This window comes from Rattus rattus, chromosome 2 (genome assembly GCF_011064425.1).
Source record: "Rattus rattus isolate New Zealand chromosome 2, Rrattus_CSIRO_v1, whole genome shotgun sequence".
Taxonomy (NCBI): Eukaryota; Metazoa; Chordata; class Mammalia; order Rodentia; family Muridae; genus Rattus; species Rattus rattus.
In genome coordinates, this window is record NC_046155.1 from 178,865,438 (window position 1) to 178,891,594 (window position 26,157).

General features: G+C 36.5%; 1 protein-coding gene and 1 pseudogene across 3 annotated transcripts; both read left to right on the forward strand.

The window, feature by feature from the left end:
• Positions 1-1,531: 1,531 nt before the first annotated feature.
• On the forward strand, positions 1,532-24,696 carry LOC116894573 (vomeronasal type-2 receptor 116-like). 3 transcript variants are annotated; one of them, XM_032896291.1, is made up of 6 exons: positions 1,532-1,728; positions 5,092-5,383; positions 12,426-13,238; positions 14,636-14,863; positions 17,608-17,731; positions 23,792-24,696. In XM_032896291.1, the coding sequence occupies exons 1-6, from the start codon at positions 1,532-1,534 to the stop codon at positions 24,694-24,696; spliced, it is 2,559 nt and encodes an 852-aa protein (XP_032752182.1). The 3 variants fall into 3 exon arrangements, with proteins under 3 accessions (XP_032752182.1, XP_032752184.1, XP_032752183.1); XM_032896293.1 differs by having other exon boundaries at positions 23,942-24,696; XM_032896292.1 differs by having other exon boundaries at positions 5,092-5,336; positions 12,427-13,238.
• Positions 6,059-7,280, forward strand: LOC116894760 (annotated as a pseudogene).
• Positions 24,697-26,157: the final 1,461 nt, after the last annotated feature.

A 26,157-nucleotide genomic window follows, 5' to 3' on the forward strand; every position in this document is an offset into this window, starting at 1 on the left:
AAGTGTACAGCAATATACAGTGTAAAACACTAAATTTGTTTGTGTTATTAAAACACAAAATATGGTTTATCATTAAACAAACCGATGTTTTGCCTATATGTGCTCTGATTACTTTCAGTCCAAATCCACTTAAAAAGTTAATGAGAGTACAAATTTTGTTAAACTAATGATTGTCATTGTTGATACTAGATTTAAAGTAAGAATAGATAGGTAGAAAGATTTTATGAGAAAAGTTTGCACCTTAGAACATAGTGTTGCTTCATAGTCACTAGTTGCTTCTAAGATACTAAGAAGATATTTCTAAACAATACTTCCTCACAGCCACTACTGCAATGTAAAATGAGGAAAAAAATGTAGGAAAATAAGGGCAATGTAGAAGACATTGTTCAGCATAAGTTATTAAATTGAAAAAAGAAATATGAGAATCAGGGGGAATATCATGATTTTAAATTCGAATATTAGGATTACATTAATTTTTCACTAGTATTAAATGCTTGGAAGGTAAAGTTGCAGGGACTAAACTACCATCCAAAGAGTACAAATGTGGGTTCTGTGGAATTTTAGTAGAGGAGTGCTTTATCTAGCATCAGTGAAGGTAGTGTCCCTTGGTCCAATTAATGCTCCATTATGCAGGGTAGAGGAATGCTAAGGAACTGTCAGGATTGGGTGGGGTTTATGGATAAGAACCCTTATAGAAAAGGAGGGGGTAGGGGATAGAGGGATTTAGGAGAAGAAACTGGTAAGGGGATTAAAATTTGAAATATAAATAATTAAAATGACCAATAAAATGAAAGAAAAAAAGAAAGCACAGAGCATGACATTTTCTCTGGATCTTCTTGAACCTCAAAAATATTTATCATGTAAATTAAAACTGTGGATGAAGAACTGAATGATTTGGATAGTGCTGGACTAAATATATATCTGACTTGGTCTGATTATTGATTCTAAAGACAATAGAAACAGAGACATTAGTGAGATATTCTGTTCATATTACTGGTGTGACAAAGCCCACACTGTCCACGGCCTGTGTATCTCAGTGACTATACACATGACACTGCCTCTCTGACTTGGACTTTGTAATACAATGTCCTGTGTGTCCCTGGTAGCTCTGATTGTACCATTACTGGATTTCTCACTGTGGACGTTCTGATACAACCCACTGACATCATTTCAAATTTGGTTCACATAAACACCTTGTTGAAACTTTCCAGGGATCATACTTGAACAAAAGGTCATTCCTCATGTGTTTACAAACATGAATGATATCATGGAGCCTGAGAATGAATTATCCTCCTAAGCATATACTGTTCAATGTTTATTACATGGGCTGTGAACACCAGTTGCAGAGCCCCAGGGAAGAAAGTGTTTTAGATTCCTCCAGGGCTCAGGAGCACTCTGAAAAACAAAATGAATCATGAGTATGCAACAAACCTCTGCTTTACACATGGTAATAAAAGATGGTTCAAATTTGATGTGCTGATATGCACAGCACTTCACAATCCACACTGCCCAGGTTTAAAGCAGGAAAAATATGTTCATTTTGATGGTAGTATTCTTCTTCCTCAACCTTCCACATCTCATGGCAAATTTCACTGATCCCAGGTGCTTTTGGAGAATAAATTTGGATGAATATCAGAATAAAGACTTGGATATACATTGTTCCTTCATTGTTGCAGCAGTTCAGTTGCCTATGGAGAAAGATTATTTCAACCAGACTCTGAATATCCTGTAAGTGCATTTGTATTTTCCATGTAAATGAAAACTTGAATATTTGATGAGTGCTCTGAGGATGAAGATTAGGCAAATTCCTGAGTCTTCTGTCCTGTTTCTAATCTGAACACCAAGAAACAAGCTCAATTCTTTGACAGACTCTATCCTATCTTCTCCTTTTAATTAATTCAGGGAAGGTTTTGTTTTTCTTCCAGGTAGCCTCTGACTTAAAGCCTGGAAGCTGAGGAATAAAAGTCTATGTACACTGATACTTCTCATAAAGCCCTCCTAATAACAGTTTATGTTGCTAGACAGTGATGACTTATTGAAATAGATCCTGTAATAATTCAGTGTGTTTAATCCCAACTATGTTCAAATAAATGAACTCTGCCGACAGTCCTTCCGTCAGTGTGTTGCTCCTAGAGAGTATGCTGGCTTCAGTAATATTCCTGGGGCATATAATTATCAAGGACTTTACATACATGCAAACTTACTCTATCAAATTCATTTCATGTGATCCTTCTTCCTTCTAATACTTCATCATGTTTGGGAAGAGATTTTTACACTCAGAAATTCACACTTCATATGAATGCCTGGATATATATTTAGTGTCATTAGTGGGCAATGCATCCAAGTGTTTTAAAATATAAATCCAAAAGTACTTTAGCTTAGTGTTTCACATTGACCATGTACAATCATTGGTTTTTTTATATTTCATAAAGTTCAGTTTGACCCTCCCTCTTTAGAATAAAACCTTTTTACCATATGGAATTAAATTATATGTTTGCATTATTTGAATAGTGAGGCCATCAATAACAGTGGTGACTTTTTATGTCCCTTGTCACAGCCATGGATAACAGTTGTGGTGTAGGATAGTGGGAACATGTGAGAACAGTGATACAGGAGTTCCCTATTATGGTTTTCTGTCATTATTTAAGAAACGTATCTTCTCTTTTCATGTCTAAGTTGGTTAATCTAAGTTGGTTGGTTTATATTATATTTATATCTTGTGGGACATTTTTCAGGAATTTCAGCAAATATGAGATCACATTTGTGGTATCAATATCCATTTTGTGGATTGCATATAGTTGTTTTAAAACAAAGCCTTGGAATGCTAGACAACACAAGAATCTTAAGTAACATATACTTCTTTAACTTTAGTTGTACGAGGGGTTTGAGCATTGCACAAGATCTATTCTCAAATTTCTCTTATGTATTACTAAAGTTTTTAATTGAGATTTTTCTTTCTGTGGTAATAAAGAATATCCTAAAATGGCCTATTTTATAGAGTGTAGAAGGAAAACAATACAGGAATACAATTTTTGGTGAAATGCTTATGTATTTACCTTAAATGTAATTATTAAATTTATAGGTGTCTGTTCAGTGTTTATTGATCAGATTATATGAAATGGCAACGATGTGACAGGAGATGGTTTATTTTCGTTTTTTTGGGGGGGGATTTTTTAATTTGTATGTCAAATTTTATAGTGTTTCCTGGATCCCTGTCCATAAAGCCTTTCCCAACCCCACTACCCAGCTTCTATAATGGAGTTCCCACACTCAAGCAACTACATTGGGGCATTGAACCATGGCAGAACCAAGGTCTTCTCATCCCATTGATGCCCAACAATGTCTTCCTCTGTTACATAAGCAGCTGGAGCTATGGGTCTGTCCATGTGTACTCTTTGGATGGTGGGTTAGTCCCTGGGAGCTCTGGTTGTTTGGTATTGTGGTTTTTATGGAGTTATAAACCAGTTCAGATCCCTCAATCCTTTCTCTAACTCCTCCACTGAAGACACTGTACTCAGTTCAATGGTGGGGTGTGAGCATCTGCCTCTGTATTTGCCATGCTCTGGCAGAGCCTCACAAGAAAAAGCTATAGAAGGCTCATGTCAGCTTATGCTTCTTGGCATCAGCATTGTCTAGGTTTGTTGACGGTGTGAGGGCTGTTTCCCCAGGTGTGGCAGTTTCAGGATGTCCTTTCCTTCAGTCTCTGCTGCAAACTTGTCTCCATATATCCTCCTATGAATACTTTTGTTCTCCATTCTAAAAAAAAAAAAAGGCAGAAACAGCCACACTTTGTTTGTCTTTCTTCATGAGCTTCATATGATCTGTGGATTGTATCTTTAGTATCCAGAGCTTTTGAGCTACTATAAACTTACCAGTGAGTGCATAACAGGTGTGTTTGTTTTTGTGTTCGGTTTACCTCACACAGGCTGATATTTTCTAGATCCATACATTTGCCTATGAATTTAATGATCTTTACATGAACATAAAGACAATATAGTATTATTTCCATTGTCATGTGGCCTACTTTTATTACAAAACATGAATATATTCTATACAATGTACAGCGAAATCTCTTCTATTTTTTAAACATATAATACTGGAACATGCAAATATCACAATAATATCCTTATTTTCCTAGCTCCCAATAGGATGTTTGTGTTGTTTTAATGTAATTGGAAAGATTATCAAAGATGTTCCCTAGAATTAATTTATAATGATGAGAAGTTTCCAGAACGAATATATTACATTCCTTTGTAAATAGAAAGTAGGTGAATGATAAGTGGAGGGTGGGACAAATCCTTAATCTCTGCACTAAGTACTTAGCACAAGTGCATACCTGCATATCCTTTGCAGGGATAGTCTACAGCAAAGTATCTTATAAAACACTTGGATGTATTGTCCTCTGTAAACCTACGTATTTCTTGCTCAAATACATACAACCATATGCATAGGCATCTATCCTTTACCAAATGCATGTTTGGTATTTGAATTTAATTAAAAGTAAAACTTTAGAAAAGATTTTCTTTCAGCAAAAGATTGAAAGAAAAAATTAACAGGCTCTGGATAAATGTGAGGTGGCATGTTAAGAATATTGGCCCCTAAATGTAAGTGATTGTAAGTACAGGAACCAAATGCTGCAGAAAGACTATTATGTACTGATAAATCATGTTTTCACTTCCTTTACCAATTCAGTTAATTTCACAAGAAAATATCATGAACTCAATGGCTCTCATAACACATGTGTTTTTATATTGCTCAATAATTTTTAAATGAAGCCATGATCAGAATTACTATTTTGTTCTTATCTGTGGTATTCGTTTTACCTTCTGATCAAGCACTTAAAATTAGAGGTGTAAATATGTCTTTGGAAGAGGTCAATACCATTTTTTATGTATGGGAGACACAGTGTAAGAAATTATAAAGTGTTTGCTGTTTTCTAGGTTCTCATGTCCACCCAATCTCACAACAAAGCAATTAGGTTCCATCTTTAGTGTTTAGATGCACAAATTTCCAGTACAGTATGGTGCTTTTACTGAGATCGGATGATCATGCATAGATTCTGGCAATAATAAACACTCTACTCTTTTACAGAAAAACAACGAAAAACCAAAAATATGCTATGGCATTGGCCTTTTCAATTAATGAAATCAACAGGAATCCTGATCTTTTACCAAATATGTCTTTGATCATAAAATACCCTTTGGGCCATTGTGATGGACAAACTGAATTACTTACACCCTATTTATACAGTAAAATATATTTTAGGCCTATCCCTAATTATTTCTGTAATGAAGAGACTATGTGTACATTTCTGCTTACGGGACCGCATTGGAGGACATCTTATCATTTCTGGATACACTTGAACATCTTCTTATTTCCTAGTGTGAGTTATTATAAACCACAGATTTTATTTTTGCACCTTTAGGAAGAGGTCAAATTAACTGTATTTTTAATAATTTCTCATTTTGACTTCATAAAAAATTTTACATTACATCCAAGGAAGAAGGGGAAAAGGAGTAATCAAACAAAAAGCAAAACTGAGAAACACATGTTGGGAGGGAAGCGGTTCAGGTGGAAGAGATCTACAGTTGGGTATGTGTACTGCCCAGTGCAAATGCAATTGGTTTGTTACTGAGCACTACTTATGGGAAGAGAACATCCCAACTCCTGTTCTATAAAATGCTGTTATAGAAAGTTAGGCACCCAGGTGGAAAGATGACTGGGAATTGGAAGACAGAGAGCAGTAAAAGTAGACACTGAGAGTCACTGGCAGGCTAACTGCAGAGACCAATACTCACTTAAAAAGCTGGGAGCTGATGGAGTTAATAAAAACATCATAACAAGGGATATCTCTAGAAGATTAAAGAGAGGTTGCAACTCTTCAATGGGTTTAACATTTGCATAATATTAATACACATATGTAAACACACACACAGAAACACATACATGTGCACGTGTGTATGTGAACACACATATATACACATGAATTACTTCTTGGCCCTGGAAGCACAATACTAAAGATACGAGAAATATTTCCCACAATTATTTGTGTGCCAGTATGATGCACATACTTGGAGGTATTCAGAAATTATGACAGACTGAGAGGGGGATGTTTGGGTAGGAGATAAAAGTGTTCCTGAGCCCTGAGTAAAAGAAGTAATCACATCACAGAACTAGATGAGACTTTCATTAGACTCCAACTAATAGCAGAGACACATGAGCAGGGAAATCAAGGAAGGAGAAAGGGAGAGGGAGACGGAGACGGAGGGAGGGAGGGAGGAGGGAGGGAGAGGGAGAGGGAGGGAGAGGGGAGGGGGGAGGGAGGGGGAGGAGGGAGGGAGAGAACTAGCAGGCAGCAGGCAGGCAGGTGGCCAGCTGGCACAGAGGGAGGCAACTAGGAAGTAGTGAGCAAGCCAACAAGCATAGCCAGGTCCTAGGTCCTGAGGAGAGGGGAGATTCTTCAGGATCCTCTGAGGCCCTTCCTCAAGTCCATAGCACCTCCAGTACCCAGTGGGTCAGGCATGATCAGGCCTGGCCATAGTCTATTTGCTGAAGGTGGATCAGGAAGTGAAGCTTGATTTTTTTAAGAGAGCAGATCACAAATGAGGAAGAAGACTTGGTATCAAAATTTTTCCCAAAGATGTAGTTAGAACTTGAAAGAACCAATCCTACATATCCATGACCTAACTCAAATTCACTCAGAAAAGATTATTGCAGTTCTTTATCCCATTCTCCTCACCAATAGCCATGATGTACTGGATGGACCCACTAGCAAGAAGTGCAGATTGGATGAATGTAAAGAGGGAACCAAGGTGTTTGTAGTGACCAATGGGATGTTGAAAAACAACCAGGAGACTGTGGACATTATTGACAAAGAAAAACCCGAGTTTCAGCTGCTGATCTCGAAGTGTCACATGATCAAAATGTGGATTCATCTTTATTCCCAGAATAGAAGGGAACAATTTCAGAGTGTCAATTCAGGAGAAAACAGTTGCATAGCTAGGAACTGTCGAGAGTGATACTGTGTCTTATCTGGACTAAATGTTGACATATTGTATTAAAAGAGCAACTTTGCTTTCTAAAATATCTAAATATTCCCATGTGGAGGACTATCACCACACTGTCACAGAAATTGATAAGAATGGGTACATCATCCTCTGCCTATCATCTCAGTGCTGAGCAACCAATATGGCATTCTACATGACATGATCCTAAAAATCTTTGAGATCAAATGGCCCTGGAGCAGTAATGCAGAGACACTGTATAGTGGACAAGGCTAGGGCCAGGGTCACTTGTGAGTCTGCCTCATAGCCTATATTGCCTTGTTTTGTTATATGACTATTGAGAAGGGGAAAATGGCTGGAAATGGGCCAGGAATTATTAACATCATATCTCTTTGGGAGACTTTGATAGATATTAAGAAAGTTAATGAATAAGATTGGACTTATGTGCATGTCAAGATATGTAGTTCCAGGGTACTTACTAAGCATAGACATTATAGGACTTTCTGCAAGGCACCACCTCCAGAACTCCACAGATTCCAGAAAGGAGGAATAGAAGAAGAATTCGTTGGTGTGGTGGTAGAGAGAATCTTGTAGCTTGACTGACTGCCAGTGAGAGAATTTCTTTATTTAAACAAATCTCAGTAAGCAGAGATTGTTTCATGTTGTTGAAAACATAGATCACACCATTTCAGTCAGAGTGCCAGTTCTCATGAGAACCTCTGGCAAAAATTTCAGCAACATACTGCTACAATTATTTTTTTCAAACTTCTATTTTTTTTACATTTTCCTTAAATTTATTACTATTTTTTCATCTTTTAAAAATTTTTTTAAATTTTCTTTTATCTTTATTAACTTGAGAATTTCTTATTTACATTTCGGTTGATATTCCCCTTCCCGGTTTCCGGACCAACACCCCCTTACACCTCCCCCTCCCCTTCTTTATGGGTGTTCCCCTCTCCATATTCCCCCCCATTACAACCCTCCCCCCAACAATCACGTTCACTAGGTGTTCAGTCTTGGCAGAACCAAGGGCTTCCCCTTCCACTGATGTTCTTACTAGGCTATTCATTGCTACCTATGAGGTTGGAGCCCAGGGTCAGTCCATGTATAATCTCTGGGTAGTGGCTTAGTCCCTGGAAGCTCTGGTTGGTTGGCAATGTTGTTCATATGGGGTCCCGAGCCCCTTCAAGCTCTTCAATTCCTTTCTCTGATTCCTTCAACAGGGGTCCCGTTCTCAGTTCAGTGGTTTGCTGCTGGCATTCGCCTATGTATTTGCTGTATTATTTCTGTATCTCTCAGAAGACATCTATATCAGGTTCCTGTCAGCCTGCACTTCTTTGCTTCGTCCATTTTATATAATTGGGGGGCTGTATATGTATGGGCCACATGTGGGGCAGGCTCTGAATGGGTGTTCCTTCTGTCTCTGTTCTAAATTTTGCCTCCCTCTTCCCTGCCAAGGGTATTCTTGTTCCCCTTTTAAAGAAGGAGTGAAGCACTCGCATTTTGGTCATCCTTCTTGAGTTTCATGTGTTCTGTGCATCTAGGGTAATTCAAGCATTTGGGCTAATATCCACTTATCAAAGAGTGCACACCATGTGTGTTTTTCTTTGATTGGTTTACCTCACTCAGGATGATATTTTCCAGTTCCATCCATTTGCCAAAGAATTTCATGAAGTCATTGTTTTTTATAGTTGTGTAATATTCCATTGTGTAGATGTACCACATTTTCTGTATGCACTTCTATTTTTTATTTAATCCTTTTTAAATTAGATATATTTCTTTACTTACATTTCAAATATTATTCCCTTTCCCGGTTTCCTGTCCATAAGTCCCCAGCCCCTTCCCCTCCCCCTTATGAATATTCTCCCCCTTTACCCCTCTTACCACCCACCACCACGACATTTGCCTGCACTGGGGGTCCAACCCTGGCAGAACCAAGGGCTTCTCCTTCCACGGGTGCCCCAATAAGTATATTCTATGCTCCACATGCAGTTGGAGCACTTATAGTCTTTCGATAGTGGTTTAGTTCCTGGAAGCTCTGGTTGGTTGGCATTGTTGTTCTTATGGGGTTGAAAACTCCTTCAACTCTATACATCCTTCCTCCAATTCCCCCAAAGGGGGTCCTGTTCTCAGTTCAGTGGTTTGCCCCTAGAATTGACCACTGTATTGGACATGCTCTGTATGTGCCTCTAAGGGAGATCTATATCCACTCCCCTTTCAGCATGCAGTTTTTAGCTTCATCAATCTTATCTAGTTTTTGGTGGCTGTATATAAATGGGACACATGGGCTATCTTTGGGGCATGCTCTGAATGGCCATTACTTCAGTCACTTCTCTAATCTTTGCTTCCATATACCCTCCAATAGATAGTTTTTCACCTATTAAGAAGGAGTGGACGTATTCGAATTTTGGTCATCTTTCTTCTTGAGCTTACTGTGGTCTATGGATTGCATCTTGGGTAATTCAAGTTTTTGGGCTAATATCCACTTTTCTATGAGTGCATACCAAGTGTATATTACTGTGATTGGGTTAACACATTCAGGATGATATTTTCTAGTTCATTCCATTTGCCTATGAATTTCATGAAGTCATTGTTTATGATAGCTGAGTAGTACTCGATTGTGTAGATGTACATATTGTTCAATACATTCTATTGTTGAAGGGCATCTGCGTTCTTTGCATCTTCCAGTTATTATAAATAAGGCTGCTATGAACATAGTGGAGCATGTGTCTTTGTTGTATGTTGGACCATCTTTTGGGTAAATGACCAGAAGAGGTATAGCCGAGTTTTCAGCTAGTGCAACGTCCATTTTTTCTGAGCAATATCCAGATAGATTTCCAGAATGTGTACCAGTTTGCAATCCTGCCAACAATATAAGAGTGTGTCTCTTTCTCCACATCCTCACCAGCATCTGCTGTCACCTAAGTTTTTTATCTTAGCTCTTCTGACTGATGTGAGGTGGAAACTCAGTGTTGTTTTGATTTACATTTCCGTGATGACTAAGGAAGTTGAACATTTCTTTAGGTGCATTTTGGCCATTCAATATTCCTCAGCTGAGAATGTTTTGTTTAGCACTGTACCCCATTTTTAATAGGGTTATTTGGCTCTCTGTAATCTAACTTCTTGAGTTCTTTGTATATTTTGGATATTAGACCTCTATCAGTTGACGGATTGGTAAAGGTCTTTTCCCAATCTGTTGGTTGCCATTTTGTCCAAACAACAGTGTCATTGGCCTTAGAGAAGCTTTGCAGTTTTATGAGGTCCCATTTGTTGGTTCTTGATCTTCGAGCATAAGCCATTGGTGTTTTGTTTGGGAAATTTTCCCCAGTACCCATGTGTTCAAGAATCTTCCCCACTTTTTCTTCTATTAGTTTGAGTGTATCTGGTTTGATGTGGAGGTCCTCGATCCACTTGGACTTAAGCTTTGTACATGGTGATAAGAATGGATTGATCTGCATTCTTCTACATGCTGACTTCCACTTGAACCAGCACCATTTGCTGAAAATGCTTTCTTTCTTCCATTAGATTGTTTTATCTCCTTTGTCAAAGATCAGGGGACCACAAGTGTCTGGGTTCATTTCTGGGTCTTCGATTCTATTCCACTGGTCTATCTGTCAGTCTCTGTACACAAAACATACCACACAGCTTTTATGACTATTGTTCTGTAATACTGGTTGTAGTCAGGGTGGTGATTTCCCCATAAGTTATTTTATTGTTAAGTATACTTTTCGCAATCCTGGGTTTTTTTTCTCAAATGAATTTGCAAATTGCTCTTTCTATCTCTATCAAGTAGGTATTTTGATGGGGATTTCATTGAATCTGTAGATCGCTTTTGGCAAAATGGCCATTTTTACTATATTAATCCTGCCAATTCATGAGCATGTGAGGTCTTTCCATCTTCTGTGATCTTCCTCAATTTCTTTCTTCAGAGACTTGAAGTTCTTGTCAACTGATCTTCTACTTGCTTAATTATATAAAGTCAGACCAACATATTTTATATTATTTGGGAATATTGTGAAGGGTGTCATTTTCCTAATTTCTTTCTCAGCCTGTTTATCCTTTGAATAGAGGAAGGCTACTGATTTGTTTGAATTCGTTTTATACCCTAACACTTTGTTGAAGTTGTTTATCAGGTTAAGTAGTTCTCTGGTGGAACATTTGGAGTCACTTAAGTGTACTATCATCTGCAAATAGTGATATTTTTATTTCTTCCTGTCCAATTAGTATCCTTGACATCCTTTTGTTGTCTGATTGCTCTGGCTAGGACTTTGAGTACTATATTGAATAAGGAGGCAGAGAGTGGGCAGCCTTGTCTAGTCCCTGATTTTAGTGGGATTGCTTCAAGTTCCTCTCTATTTAGTTTGATGTTAGCTACTGGTTTTCTGTATATTTTTTTTACTATGTTTAGATATGGGCCTTGAATTCCTGATCTTTCCAGAACTTTTATCATGAAGTGATGTCAAATTGTGTCAAATGCTTTCTCAGCATGTAATGAAATCATTTTCTTTAATAATAAAATGAATATGTCCTATCTGTATGAACTTATTGCTATGTCTTATCTTTTACTCCTTTGCTTCCTCATCAGAAGATACAAGAGTGGACCTTCACAAGTCAAGTTTTATAGGAAAGAGTGATTTGGGGTTCTGATACCTGCTTCTTTCATATTTTTCCACCATTAGAAGATACTTTGCATAGAGGAGATAAGTCCGTCCAATCTAACTTTGTTTCTGTAGAGTTTCCTCAAGAGATACAATTATGAGTCCTTTTTTATTTCACCCCATAATTGCCTGGGTATTTAGTAAGAAGATTTTTTAATCTGATCTGCTGCTAATATTTTGGTCTGCCAAATCTTGTTTATATTTTTAAATTTATTTTGTTCTGATGAACTGTTTCTGGAGTAGCCATAGAAGCAGAAATTCCAAGTGTATTTTTGGAGCTTGATCCTAAAAAGGAGAACTCTGGCATCTTTACCTGAATTATAACATCTAGTATACAAGGAGTACCATGAAGTAGGGCAAGATAAGAATATTTGTCCCTAAAAGCTAAAGCATATTATGCATAGGACTTTCCTGTTAAATCTTAGAAACAGTGTGTCTGGATTAAGGCACAAATGGCTTTTTAAAAAAATAGTCAAATATTCCCAATTTGTAAAAATATTAAAGTCCCTCCAAACAGTGAAAATACTGATATCAAGACTAAAACTGAAAGACAGAAAGGCAGTAATTGTAATACGCAGTTATATCTATGTCAAAGAACTATGCTTGCTAGTGATCCCATTAGATGTTGATGTGCCAGGCTTCCAAATTTGGTTATTCGAATCAGAAATGAGAGGGAAAGTCACAGATAATGAATTGTTTCAATGTAAATATGATTACAAGATTGTTAAGTTTACTACACTTCATGCTGCTCTCTGTGTTGTAGTTCCTTCAGCTTACCTATGGACCTTTCCATTCCATCTTCAGTGATAGTGAACAATTTCCATATCTCTATCAGATGGCCCCAAAGGACACATCAGTAGCATTGGCAATGGTCTCCTTCCTACTTTACTTCAAGTGGAACTGGGTTGGCCTTGTCATCACAGATGATGATCAAGGCAACCAATTTCTCTCTGAGTTGAAAAAAGAGAGCAAAATCAAGGAAATTTGCTTTGCCTTTGTGAGCATGATATCAATCCATGAGGTTTCATTCAGTCAAAAAACTGAAATGTACTACAAACAAATTGTGATGTCATCTGCAAATGTTATTATCATTTATGGGGAAATAGACAGTATTATTGAATTGAGCTTCAGAATGTGGGAATCCCCAGTTATCCAGAGGATATGGGTCACCACAAAAGAAAAGAATTTTCCTACCATTAAGAGAAATTTAACTCATGACACATTCTATGGGACTCTTAATTTTTTACACCACCATGGGGAAATTTCAGGCTTTAAAAATTTTGTACAGACATGGTACCATCTCAGAAGCACAGATTTATATCTAGTAATGCCAGAGTGGAAATACTTTAACTATGAAGCCTCAGCATCTAACTGTAAATTACTGGAGAACTATTCATCCAATGCCTCACTGGAATGGCTATTGGAACAGAAGTTTGACATGGCTTTTAGTGATGGAAGTCAGGACATATATAATGCTGTGTATGCCATGGCTCATGCACTCCATAAAATGAATCTGCAACAGGTTGATAATCAAGCAATAGACAACGGGAAAGGAGCCAGTTCTCACTGCTTGAAGGTAGAGTTTCTTTTATTGGGTGATGTTTGGTGTCTTCAGTTGCACAGCCATTTAGAGACTCTCAGATGTCCACAATTAATACAACAGGAAGTATTTTCCAAAATATATAGGCTTCTGAACATTTTTCCTAAAGAAAAAGAAATTGATAAATGAGGGTTGAAAAAGAAGGCAAAGCTGATCAATGAAAATTTGTGGTTTCATACAGAGTATCTTTAATGTCCATCAGCATGCCCTTCCAATATTGGATGGATATAAACAGTCCTTCCTCATGAATTTTCTCCATAATGAGAAGATGATTTTATGTATGTATACATTTGTCAGTTATATGGATATCATTTTAAGGAATGGTTTTCATTACTGTTCTCCAGTGATTCTGCCCATAGTGTAGGCTCTGGGTAACTTAATTGGATTTCTGAGAGTAATTAAACATGAAAAAGTATTTGTATTCAATTCCATCTATAGAAATGTGTTTATATGTGTGAATGTATCTTTCTTGCTGTGTGCATGAATAAGTTTTACTCTTTCTGTGTATCTTGGTTCATCTTTGTGCTGCTTTGTACATACATGTTTATCTCTCTATGACCATGGAAGTGAGTAATGATTTGTCTATGTTTGAAATTTTTTCTGTGTGTTTATATATGTGTGTGTTTCCTTGTATGTTTGTCAGAGTATGTGTTTTTGTGTACCATGGCATGTATTTTGTGAGTTTATCTATGTGCTTATATGTATTTGTATCTGCTTTACTGTGTATGTATCTGCTTATATCTTTGTCTTGTCTTGGCCTTTTCTTGCCTTTTTCCATTAGGTGTGAGTATAAATTTCTCTATGAGTCAATTTCATTCTGGGCTGATGGTTATATATTGATACTTCTCCTGGTGTGTTGCTGTATGCATGTGTGGAGTAAGGGGGGCATTTGTGTATGTGTGTGTGTGTATACATTTCTGTGTGTCTGTGTGCCTCCGTGTGTATTTTGTATGATTTCATATTTGTGTTTTTAGTTGAGTACATATCTATGTCTTTTTTTCTGCCTGAATGTTTACATGTTTGTCTACATGTATGTGTTTTTGTATGGAAAGAAGCATCTTACTGTAGTATATGTGTCACTCAGAAAAGATGTGAGCCTCTCTCTTTGCTACTGTGTGTGTGTGTGTTTGTGTGTGTGTGTGTGTGTGTGTGTGTGTGTGCATATCTTTGTTTGGTTCTACTCTTTTGTTTACTTGTGTTTGGTAGTCATCTCGGAAAGAATTGAAATATTATGGTAATTTCATTTATCCAATTGCTTTTGTTGTGATTTTTCTTTCATTCTTTAAATAATGTTGTCTTTACTATGAAATTGGAATTCATTTTACGACTTGAAGTAACTGTATAGACTTAATTGTGCAATGCTTGCATTTTAGCTAAACTCCTTTCTGAGAAAGACCCACTTCACTAATCCTCTTGGGGACAGAGTGATTATGAAAGAGAGAGAAATCCTGCAAGAAGACTATAACATTTTTCACATTTGGAATTTCTCACAACACATTGGTTTTAAGGTGAAGATAGGAAAGTTCAGCCCATATTTTCCACATGATGGACACTTTCACCTATATGTAGACATGATTGAGTTGGCCACAGGAAGTAGAAAGGTGGGTGTGTACTAACTTATTGATTTATATTATACAACAGGAAACCCTGTCAGGTAGATTCACTGCAGCACATTGTAATGAAATATTTTGTCACAATAGGAACCAATTTCTATTCTCCTATATTATGTTTCTTTTTTCATTTTTTCTGGGATATGTCCCTTTATTTACACTTCATATGTTGTTCCCTTTCCTGGTTTCTTGTCCACACACCCCTTATCCCCTCCTCCTCCCCAATAAGGGTCTCCCCAACTACCCTCCCCCTCTTACCACCACCCTCCCAACATTTCCCTACACTAGGGGTCCAAACTTGACAGGACCAAGGACTTTCCCTTCCACTGGAGCCCAACAAAGGCCATCCTCTGCTACATATGCATTTGGAGCCCTGGGTCATCCATGTATAGACTTTGTATAGTGGTTTACTCCCTGGGAGCTCTGGGTGTCTGGCAGCATTTCACACGTGCATAGAATATACCTTTGTCATATCAGAAACATTTCTGAAATTTAATAAATATAAACTGTTCTTCACCAAAGTCTGATATTATCTTCTTTAAAATGTACAATATTCTCTTCATATTATTATTGTGATTGCACAGTAATCTCCTCCCTTTCCTTAAACCTCTGGAACATATGTACATAAGGGTGAGATTAATGCTAAAGATAGGAAATACTAAGAGTCATAAATGCTAGGGGTTGGGGATTTAGCTCAGTGGTAGAGCGCTTGCCTAGGAAGCGCAAGGCCCTGGGTTCAGTCCCCAGCTCCGAAAAAAAAGAACCCCCCCAAAAAAAAGAGTCATAAATGCTAACACCTTTATTATACCCAAAAATTGTATATTAGGAAATTACTTATCAAGTTCATTGATGAACACAATTACAGCAATTCATATTCATAGAAAAATCACTTTCAAATAAAATTGAAAAACTCCTTGACTCTTTAGGTAAGATGAAAAAAAGATGAAAGGAATATATAGACAGAACTAGAACAATAGATAAAGAAACAGCTTTTAAAACACATCATATAGAGCAATAATAGAAAGCAGACAAAAGTAACAAATAATTTTCCATTATACTTGAATATTTTTGTTTACATTCTCTAAAGATATCAAAGACAACGCTGATTTATTTTTTAAGGCATGCCTTGGTTGACTGCAGAGAATGGGAGAGTCAGTCACATACAAGATGAGAACTTTACAAAATTAATGGATGAAAACATTTTATTGGGAAATAAGAGGGAAATGGAAATTAGAGAACATCAACTTGGATGGATATGTCAGGAATAATTCTTAACTATAACACATACCAATACAACACAACACAAAACAGAAAGATCATTGTCTGATAACAGGCAGAATTTCATCAAGGATATAATGCATGGTCCAAAGAATTAGTCGTCTAAAATATTCAGAAATAGCTCTTAACCAAGCCCAACACTCATGCAGAGTTAAGGAAACTAAACAAGTGATAGAACAGGAGGAACCCATATTGATATGACATGTTTTCTTCCACAAACCAACTGACAATACTATAATACATGCAGAGAAAATTATTATCCATGAAAGTCAGAAATAATGCCAAGTAATTTTCATGGTTCATGTTTTTATCCACACACTTTAAAGACAGAATTCTGAATATCTCTGTCTGCTTCTTGCCCGTCTGCTCTATAATATGCATCCAAACCAGCCAAGTGTAATATGGAGACACTACCTTAAAATAAATTAATATAAAGTACAAATGTAAGCCCATTTTCCTTACTTAAACTCAAGGTAATCTTTAAAATATTACAAAGTGTTAACGTAAATTTAAAGAAAATTATGGGGGGAAAGGAAAATGTAAGCTGATCTTCATTCAGAGTATTAATCTACCAGTGCTTTATAATAAAGTCCTGTTTCAATAATATAAAAACACAGGAAGAATTCTCTAAAACCCAATTTATTTAAGAGCAACTAATTTATCCAGCATTTTCCAGAATTTGCAGCCACTGTAGAGCATTTTGACCCAATGAAGCACTCCATATTCAAGGTCACTACACATCAATTTATTATTCCCAACCACATTAAACCAGTGTCAGCTTATTCCACTGTTTTTATATACAGTATATCATCCTTTGCAATAATAATTTATTAGAGATCATATTTTCTATCTGTGGTTTTAGGATATATATTTCCTTTTTCAAATGTCTTCAAATACTAACCTGCTTCTCTGTTGCTTGAATAAACTTATCATAAGCAAAGTGAAGAGGAAGGGATGATTGGACTTAGGGCTTTTAGTCATAGAAAACAAGTGTGGGTATATGGAGACTTACCTGAAGCATGGATCTTAAAAAAAAACCAGTACTTACTGGCTGTAATTCCCACAGTGAGATGGGCACTCCTACATCAATTAATAATTAAGAAAATGCTTCAAAGGTATAAGGATAGGCTAGTGTTGGCTGATAGCATATCTCAGTTCATGATTGTTCACAGTACTTAGTGCTGAATTAAAAATTATTACCTAAAAACATCAGCTTACAATCTGTAGTTTGTGTACACAGCTTGCTATCTTTTTCCCCCCTGTATTACTAGACATTCAGCAACTATCCAACACTTCTTCAGTGTATTTCCAATATTCATAGCTGGTCACAATAGACAAAATGAAATGGCAATCACTTCGTGTAGATAAAATAAGCTGGTTGAATTGTTAATGTGTTAATATAAAACATAAAAAAATAGTGAAAACTCATGTCAGAATGTACCTCATTTTATTCTCAGATGCCATCCTCTGTGTGCACTGCAGATTGTAGTTCTGGATACAGAAGATTCTGGAAGGAGGGAATGGCAGCCTGCTGTTTTGTTTGCAGTCCCTGCCCTGAAAATGCAATTTCTAATGAGACAAGTGAGTGTTTGCTGCTCTGATAAATCCAGAGAATATGTTCTTTGTCTGCCACACTGGCATGATAAACTCAACTAAAAGGCAACTGCAAATATAAAGTATATCACTTTTATAATTTACTAGTTATAGATACAAAAAATTAACAAAATCCCGACAAACACACACACACACACACACACACACACACACACACACACACATTCTTTGTGCCGAGAACCACATATTGATTCATTGCAAATTGATGGCAAGTTGCATTTTCACAAAGAAATAGTTTAGAAAATGAAACTGCAATTTGAGGGAATTCTCCACAAGATTTTTCAAACAATTCATCCATTGTAAAATGACATGTACATTAGATTTTAGTCACAATTTTTTTAATCTAATTTTTCACATTTCATTAATACTTCTGATATACATATGATTATGCACACCATAAAGGTATAGGAGAACATGAAGAATTGAATATAATATCAAATCTACTGGACTACATCATGAGTCTGCTAGGTACAAAATCCATGTTCTCTCTAAAATTAATATATAATATAAATGTAGCTGTAAATTCATGAGAAACTGATAAGTACTGTAATATTCTGATGGCCATGTTCAAAGCCAGATGGGATATGACTCTAGGAAGTATGTGATAAGATTCGATGCTCAATTAAATCATTTAAATAATTTGTTGCTAAGGCTTACACTTTGAGTTTATTTCCATGATACATGTAGTAGAACCAAGCAACATACTCAGAAGATGTCTTTTGAAGGCATGCAATCCAATATACATTTTGCTTGAAAATATTTTTAAAAGTATAGTGAAATTCTTTTCAGTGTAAAAATGAGTATTAATATTTACATCAATGAATTCCACAAAAATTCCATAAAATATTTTTATTACATTAATTGCTTATATGTGTAGGATGGGTAACATAGGTTAAGGTACATATGAGCAAATAACACCCCTATAGTTACATTTACATGCCCTTGTGAGATACCTGACATGGTGCTGGGAAGTAAACTCAGGTTCCATGGTAGAGCAAAACAATATTTACAGCTTATTCAACTTCTTGGACTTTTAGGCAACTTATCAAAACATACCTCTCCACAAATGCCTTGTTCTAGACAAGAATTATGAAAATCATGAAATCAACATTTTCTGAACTGACATACAAATTAAGTGCAATTACAATCACAGAGCATATTATGCAAGTTTTCTTTCATTGGATTTTTTAATTTACATTTCAAATGTTATTCCCTTTCCCGGTTTCCTATCAATAAGCCCCATATACGCCCCCCTTACCTGCTTCTATAGGGGTGTGCACTACCCCACCCAGCCACCTTTCATGCCACCTCCCAACATTCCCCTTCACTGTGGGTCCACCCTTTGCAGGAACAAGGGCTTTTGATCCCAATTGATGGTCCATCCATGTCTCTGGGTGGTAGTTTAGTCCCTGAGCGCTCTATTTGGTTGACATTGGTTTTCTTCTGAGGGTGCAAGCCCCTTCTACTCTTTCAATCCTTTCTCTAATTCCTCCAATGGGGATCCCATTCTCAGTTCAATAGTTTGCTGCTAGCATTCGCCTCTGTACTTGACATGCTCTGGCTGTGCCTCTCAGGAGACACATCATGCATTTCTAAGCTTTATCAATCTTATCTGGTTTTGGTGGCTATATACGCATGTGGGGCAGGCTCTGAGTGGCCATTACTTCAGTCTCTGATACAAACTTTGCCTCCATATCCACTCCTATAAATATTTTTGTTCCCCCTTTGTAGATAGAGTGAAGTATCCACACTTTGGTCATCCTTGAGCTTCATGTGTCTGTGGATTGTATGTTGGATAATTCGATATTTGGGGCTAATACTTCTCAGTGAGTGCATACCATGTGTGTTTTTCTGTGATTGGGTTACCTCACTCAGGATGATATTTTCTAGTTCAATCCATTTGCCTATGAATTTCATGAAGTCATTGTTTTTGATAGCTGATTAGCATTCCATTGTTTAGATGTGCCACCTTTTCTTTATCCATTCATCTGTTGAAGGGCATCTGCATTCTTTATAGCTTCTGGCTATAATAAATAAGGCATAGAGTGGTTTTACCAGTTTGCAATCCCACCAACAATGGAGGAGTGTTCCGTTTTCTCATCATCCTCGCCAGCATTTGTTGTCACCTAAGTTTTTATCTTAGCTTTCTGAGTGGTGTGAAGTGGAATCTCAGAGTTGTTTTGATTTGCATTTCCTTGATGACTAAAGATACTGAGGAGTTCTATAGGTACTTTTCAGCCACTCTTTTTTGCTTAGCTAAGAATTCTTTGCTTAGCTCTATACACCATTATTAATAGGGTTATTTGGTGCTCTGGGTATAAATTCTTGAGTTCTTGATATATGTTGGATATTAGTCCTGTATCAGATGTAGGATTGGTAAAGACCTTTTCCCAAGCTGTTGGTTGCCATTTTATCCTAATGATACTGTCCTTTGCCTTACAGAAGGTTTGCAGTTTTATGAGGTCCCATTTGTGGATTTTTGATCTTAGAGCAGAAGCATTAGTGTTTTGTTCAGGAAATTTACCCCAGTGCCCATGTGATAGAGACTCTTCCCCACATTTTCTTCTATTAGTGTGACTATATCTGGTTTAATGTGGAAGTTCTTGATTGACGTGGACTTAAGCTTTGTACAGAGTGATACAAATGGAATGATTTGCATTCCTCTACATGCTGATGTCCAGTTGAACGAGCACTACAATTTGTGCTGTTGAAAATGTTGAAAATGCCATCTTTGTTCCTTCCATTGGATGGTTGTAACTCCTTCGTCAAAGATCAAGTGACCATAGTTGTGTGGGTTCATTACTGGGTCTTCAATTCTATTCCATTGATCTACCTGCCTGTCTCTGTACAAATACCATACAGTTTTATCACTATTCCTTTGTAAAATTGCTTGAGGTCATGGATGGTAATTCCCCCTGAAGTTCTTTTGTTGTTGAGTACAGTTTTTGCTATCCTGGGTTTTTGTTATTCCAAATGAATTTGCATGATTATGATGGATGATCCTTTTGATGTGTTCTTGGATTGGATTTGCAAGAATTCTATTGGGTATTTTTGGATCAATAGTCATAAGGGAAATTGGTCTGAAGTTCTCTTTCTTTGTTGGGTTTTTGTGTCATTTCGGTATAAGAGTAATTGTGGCTTCATAGAAGGAATTTGGTAGTACTCCATCTGTTTCCATTTTATGGAATAGTTGGGACAGTATTGGTATGAGGTCTTCTATGTAGTTCTGATAGAATTCTGCTCTAAACCCATCTGGTCCTGGTTTTTTTTTTTTTTTTTTTGGTTGGGAGACTTTTAATAACTGCTTCTATTTCTTTAGGAGTTATAGGATTGTTTAGATGGTTTATTAACTTTGGTACCTGATATCTTTTTAACTCTATGTAGAATTGATTTGGAATTTTGGTGGGGATTGCATTGAATCTGTAGATTGCTTTTGGCACAATGGCCACTATTACTACATTAATCCTGCCAATCATGGGCCTGGGAGATCTTTCCATCTTCTGAAATATTCTCAAATTCTTTCTTCAGAGACTTGAAACTCTTGTCATACATATCGTTCACTTGCTTGGTTAGAGTAACACCTAGGCATTTTATATTATTTGGGATTACTGTGAAGGGTGTCATTTCCCTAACTTTTTCTCAGCCTGTTTATTGTTTGAATAGAAGAGGGTTACTGATTTGTTTGAGTTAGTTTTATACCCCAACACTTTGCTGAAGTTGCTTATCAGGCTTAGTAGTTTTCTAGTGGAACTTTTGGGGTCACTTAAGTACACTATCATACCATTTGCAAATACGGATATTTTGACTTCTTCTTTCCAATTTGTATCCCTTTGACCTCCTTTTCTTGTCAGATTGCTCTGGCTAGGACATTGAGTACTATATTGAATAAGTAGGGCAAGAGTTGACAGCCTTGTCTAGTTTCTAATTTTGGTGGGATTGTTTCAAGTTTCTCTCCATTTAGTTTAACGTTAGCTACTGGTTTTCTGAATATTGCTCTTACTATGTTTAGTTATGGGCCTTGAATTCCTGATCTTTCCAAGACTTTTATCATGCAGGAGTGTTGAACTGTCTCAAATGCTTTTTCAGCATCTAATGAGATGATCATGTGGTTTTTTTTTCTTTGAGTTTGTTTATATACTGGATTACATTGATGGATTTCCAAGTATTGAATCATCCCTTCATCCATGGGATGAAGCCTACTTGATCATTATGAATGATCATTTTGATATGTTCTTGGATTCAGTTTCCAAGAATTTTATCAAGTACTTTTGCATCGATATTCATAAGGGAAATTGATCTGATGTTCTCTTCCTTTGTTGGGTCTTCGTGTCATTTCACTATAAGAGTAATTGTGGCTTCATAGAAGGAATTGGATAGTGCTCCACCTGTTTCTATTTTGTGGAATGATTTGGACAGTATTGGTATATGGTCTTCTATGAAGATCTGCCAGAATTCTGCAGTGAACCCATCTGGTCCTAGGCTCCTTTTGGTTAAAAGATTTTAATAACAGCATACATTTCTTTAGGAGTTATGTGGTTGTTTTGATGGTTTATCTGATCCTGATTTAAATTTGGGACCTGGTATTTGTCTAGAAAATTGTCCATTTCCTCCAGAATTGCCAGTTTGTTGATTATAGGCTTTGTAGTAGGATCTGATAGTTTTTTTTAAATTTCCTCAGATACTGTTGTTATGTCTCCCTTTTCATTTTTGAGCCTTGAGTTTGATTATTAGATGACTTTTTCTCCTCTTGAGTGTATTTGCTTCTTTTTTTCTAGAGCTTTTAGGTGTGCTGTCAAGCTACTAAAATATGTTCTGTCCTGCTTTGTTTTGGAGGCATGTGGAGCTCTGATTTTTCCTCTCAGCACTGCTTACTAGAAAATAATTTGGAAAACCAAGGAAGAACATCAACATATTTTGAAATGACTTAAAAACTGAGTGCAATTAAATTCTCAGTTCATACTATAGCCATGACGGATGTTAAAACATAGAAATAGGGTACCATTGCTTAATACATACAATCTTGTTTACCATACTTGCTTAAGGATTCTTCTTTTATATTGCTCATTCTGTTTGTCAATACTGATGCCATCCTTGAGTACATTCACAGACACAGAGTCCCATAGGAAGGGAGATGAGGCAAGAATGAAATTTGGTCAACTTTCCAAAAGAAGGATTCAAAGTGAAGGACTTCTTAGTACAAAGTATCTACTGAGTTTTTGTCAACATTGTTAATATTAGTGCTGCTCATGAACAATAATCAGACCTTTTGTTTACTTATTGCCAGATGAGGATACATCTGAGGGCTTATTTCTTTAATATTTTCTACATTTCAAATGTTAATATTATATTACCTCACATTCTACAAATTTTTCTTATGACGTAGGATAGAAAGCACTTAAATTTAAAAAATGCAATTGTTATGTTTACATGAACACATGCATATAAATATATATACATACACACACATCCTAACTGTTCAATTTAATGTTGTTTCTTTGTTAAAAATTTGAGCTAGTGAATTCTTGAGTACCTCTTACAGGACTTATTCCAGTAGATGTCACAGTCTCAATGTTTCATATGGAACATATTCATAAAAGAGTCAATGAGCTCAGAAAAGAGTGTGTGTAAGGATATATAGAATATATATACATATATATGTAATATATACATATATATATATACATATATATCCAACTACAGTACAGTTGCTGAATGTATCTTTTCTAAATTCAATAATACTTGATATCCACATAGAAACAAAATATAGTTTAGGTAATCTTTATTTCTGATATTGTAAACAGTATGATGAACAAAGTTAAATAAACAAAGAAAATATTGCTTGGTTTTCTTTTCCCTTAAATCTTATGAACATTATGAATTAAAAGCAATGCTGTGCAGCAATGTTCTTCAAATTAAATTCTCAGCATCAAAAGTAGCAATACAAGGATTGTTTCAGGATCCTTACTTGAAATAACCTGTCAAAAAATTTTAAATGCAACACTAACTAAGCTTTCCTTTGGACATCAGATATGGATCAATGTGTTAATTGTCCAGGATACCAATATGCCAACACAAAACGGAACAAATGCATTCAGAAAAATGTGATGTTTCTAAGCTATGAAGACCCCTTGGGGTTGGTGCTTGCCATAACAGTCTTTGTTTTCTCCGCATTAACAGCTGTGGTTCTTTGGGTCTTTGTGAAGCACCATGACACTCCTATTGTGAAGGCAAATAACAGAATCCTCAGCTACATATTAATCACATCACTCTTGTTCTGTTTTCTGTGCTCCTTTCTCTTTATTGGCCATCCTAACAGAACAACCTGTATCTTACAGCAAACCACATTTGGAATTGTATTCACTGTGGCTGTTTCCACAATTCTGGCCAAAACAATCACTGTGGTTCTGGCTTTCAAAGTCACAAACCCAGGAAGAAGGCTGAGAAACTTCCTGGTATCAGGAACACCCAACTACATAATCCCCATATGTTCACTATTGCAATGTATTCTGTGTGCAATCTGGCTAGCAGTTTCTCCTCCCTTTGTTGATATTGATGAACACACGGAGCGTGGCCACATCATCATTGTGTGCAACAAGGGTTCAGTTACTGCATTCTACTGTGTCCTGGGATACTTGGCCTGCTTGGCACTTGCAAGCTTCACTGTGGCTTTCTTGGCAAAGAATCTGCCAGACACATTCAATGAAGCCAAGTTCTTGACCTTCAGCATGCTGGTGTTCTGCAGTGTCTGGGTCACCTTCCTCCCTGTCTACCACAGCACCAAGGGCAAGATCATGGTTGCTGTGGAGATATTCTCCATTTTGGCATCCAGTGCAGGGATGCTTGGATGCATCTTTGCACCCAAGATTTACATCATTTTAATGAGACCAGAGAGAAATTCTATCCAAAAGATCAGAGAGAAATCATATTTCTGAACAAATTATTTCAGAATTTCTATCAAATGTAAACATGGTACATACCCACCAAATATTGTTACGGTGCATGTATCTAGTTTTAGAATCACTCTCACTGATACCTAGTGATGTCCAGAAATACCATATATACCAATCTTGCATTCTTTATACATAAAATATTGCATTTATTCACTAGTTTAGTTTCTTCTGAGAAAACTAAAATTATCAAATTACTATTACAAATTTATTCATCATTTTGCTTCATGAAATAGAAAGTGAGTTCCAGGACAGAAATAGCTATACATAGAAACCAGCTAACAAATCAAACAATCAATCAGACAAGCAAACTAACTAAAGAATCAACAAAGATGAAATCAGGACTCATTTTCTGATTGCCAGTAACAGCACATACATGACAGAATGCTAACTTTTTTTCAGCTACTCTTTAAACTATTGGCCAATAGTCTAAGGTAGGAATTTTCCTTTTCTGAAACACCAAAACATTATAACACATACTACACAGAAGTCAGGGACCTCTGTGGAATAATTAGGGAATAGTTGGAAGAAGATGAGTAGAAGGGTGACCAATAGGAAGACCAGCAGCCCCAACTAACCTGGACACCCAAGATCTCTCTGATATTGAACCACGCAGCATTCACCAGTTGATATGAGGCCCCTGACACATATGGAGCATAGGATTACATGGTCTGGCCTCAGTGAGAGAAGACAAACTTAAACCCCAAGACACTTGAGGCCTCAGCCATTGGGAAGGTATGGGGGTTTTGAATGCTGGGAATATTGTCTTGGAAATGGGGAGGAGGTATGTGATAAGGGAGAGTCAGGGCGCAGACTTGTAGGGGTATAATGACTGGACTGTAAAAAAAGATTAACAACCAGTAAAATAAAATAAAACGACTTAAAATAAAATATAGATATATCAACATGATATTGTTTTGTAGTTGTAGAAAAGATGGGTAAAACTACTAATATTGGCATTTACCTAATTTTTCTCAGAAACTGCCCTTAGTGTACATTTCTGATTGAGTTCCTGTATTCAGAAAATTCTGCAATGATGAATTGGGAGCTAGATGCTTTGATTATGCTGCTTCCTTGAAAATGTAATTTCCAAAAAGAAAATTGTGTGTTTGCAGCTGCACTAAATCATTTAGAATTGTCAATTCTTCTCCCTGATCTGGGATGGTGAATGGGTCTAAAATGCATCAGCATTAACAAAATTATCATTTGGCTAACTTAGTCTAGTTAGTCTTTGTAGAAGTCTGTTCATTAATAATGTCCCTTTAAAGAACACATTCAGCATTAACATCCATATTTTACTCATTGAAAAACCATGGAAAATGTCATGTTGGCAAAGAAAGATTTAATATTCAAACTATGATTTAAGGGAATTCCTCACAAATCTTTATAGTAACTGATCTATAAAATTACATTTATATTATATTGCAATCAGAATTTTGGTATTTA

Coding starts and splice junctions, on each gene's coding strand:
- LOC116894573 (XM_032896291.1), top strand. CDS start 1,532: ATGTTCATTTTGATGGTAGTATTCTTCTTCCTCAACCTTCCACATCTC. Junction 5,384..12,425: donor ACATCTTCTTATTTCCTAGT/GTGAGTTATTAT, acceptor TCTGTGTTGTAG/TTCCTTCAGCTTACCTATGG. Junction 17,732..23,791: donor TGCAATTTCTAATGAGACAA/GTGAGTGTTTGC, acceptor TTTGGACATCAG/ATATGGATCAATGTGTTAAT.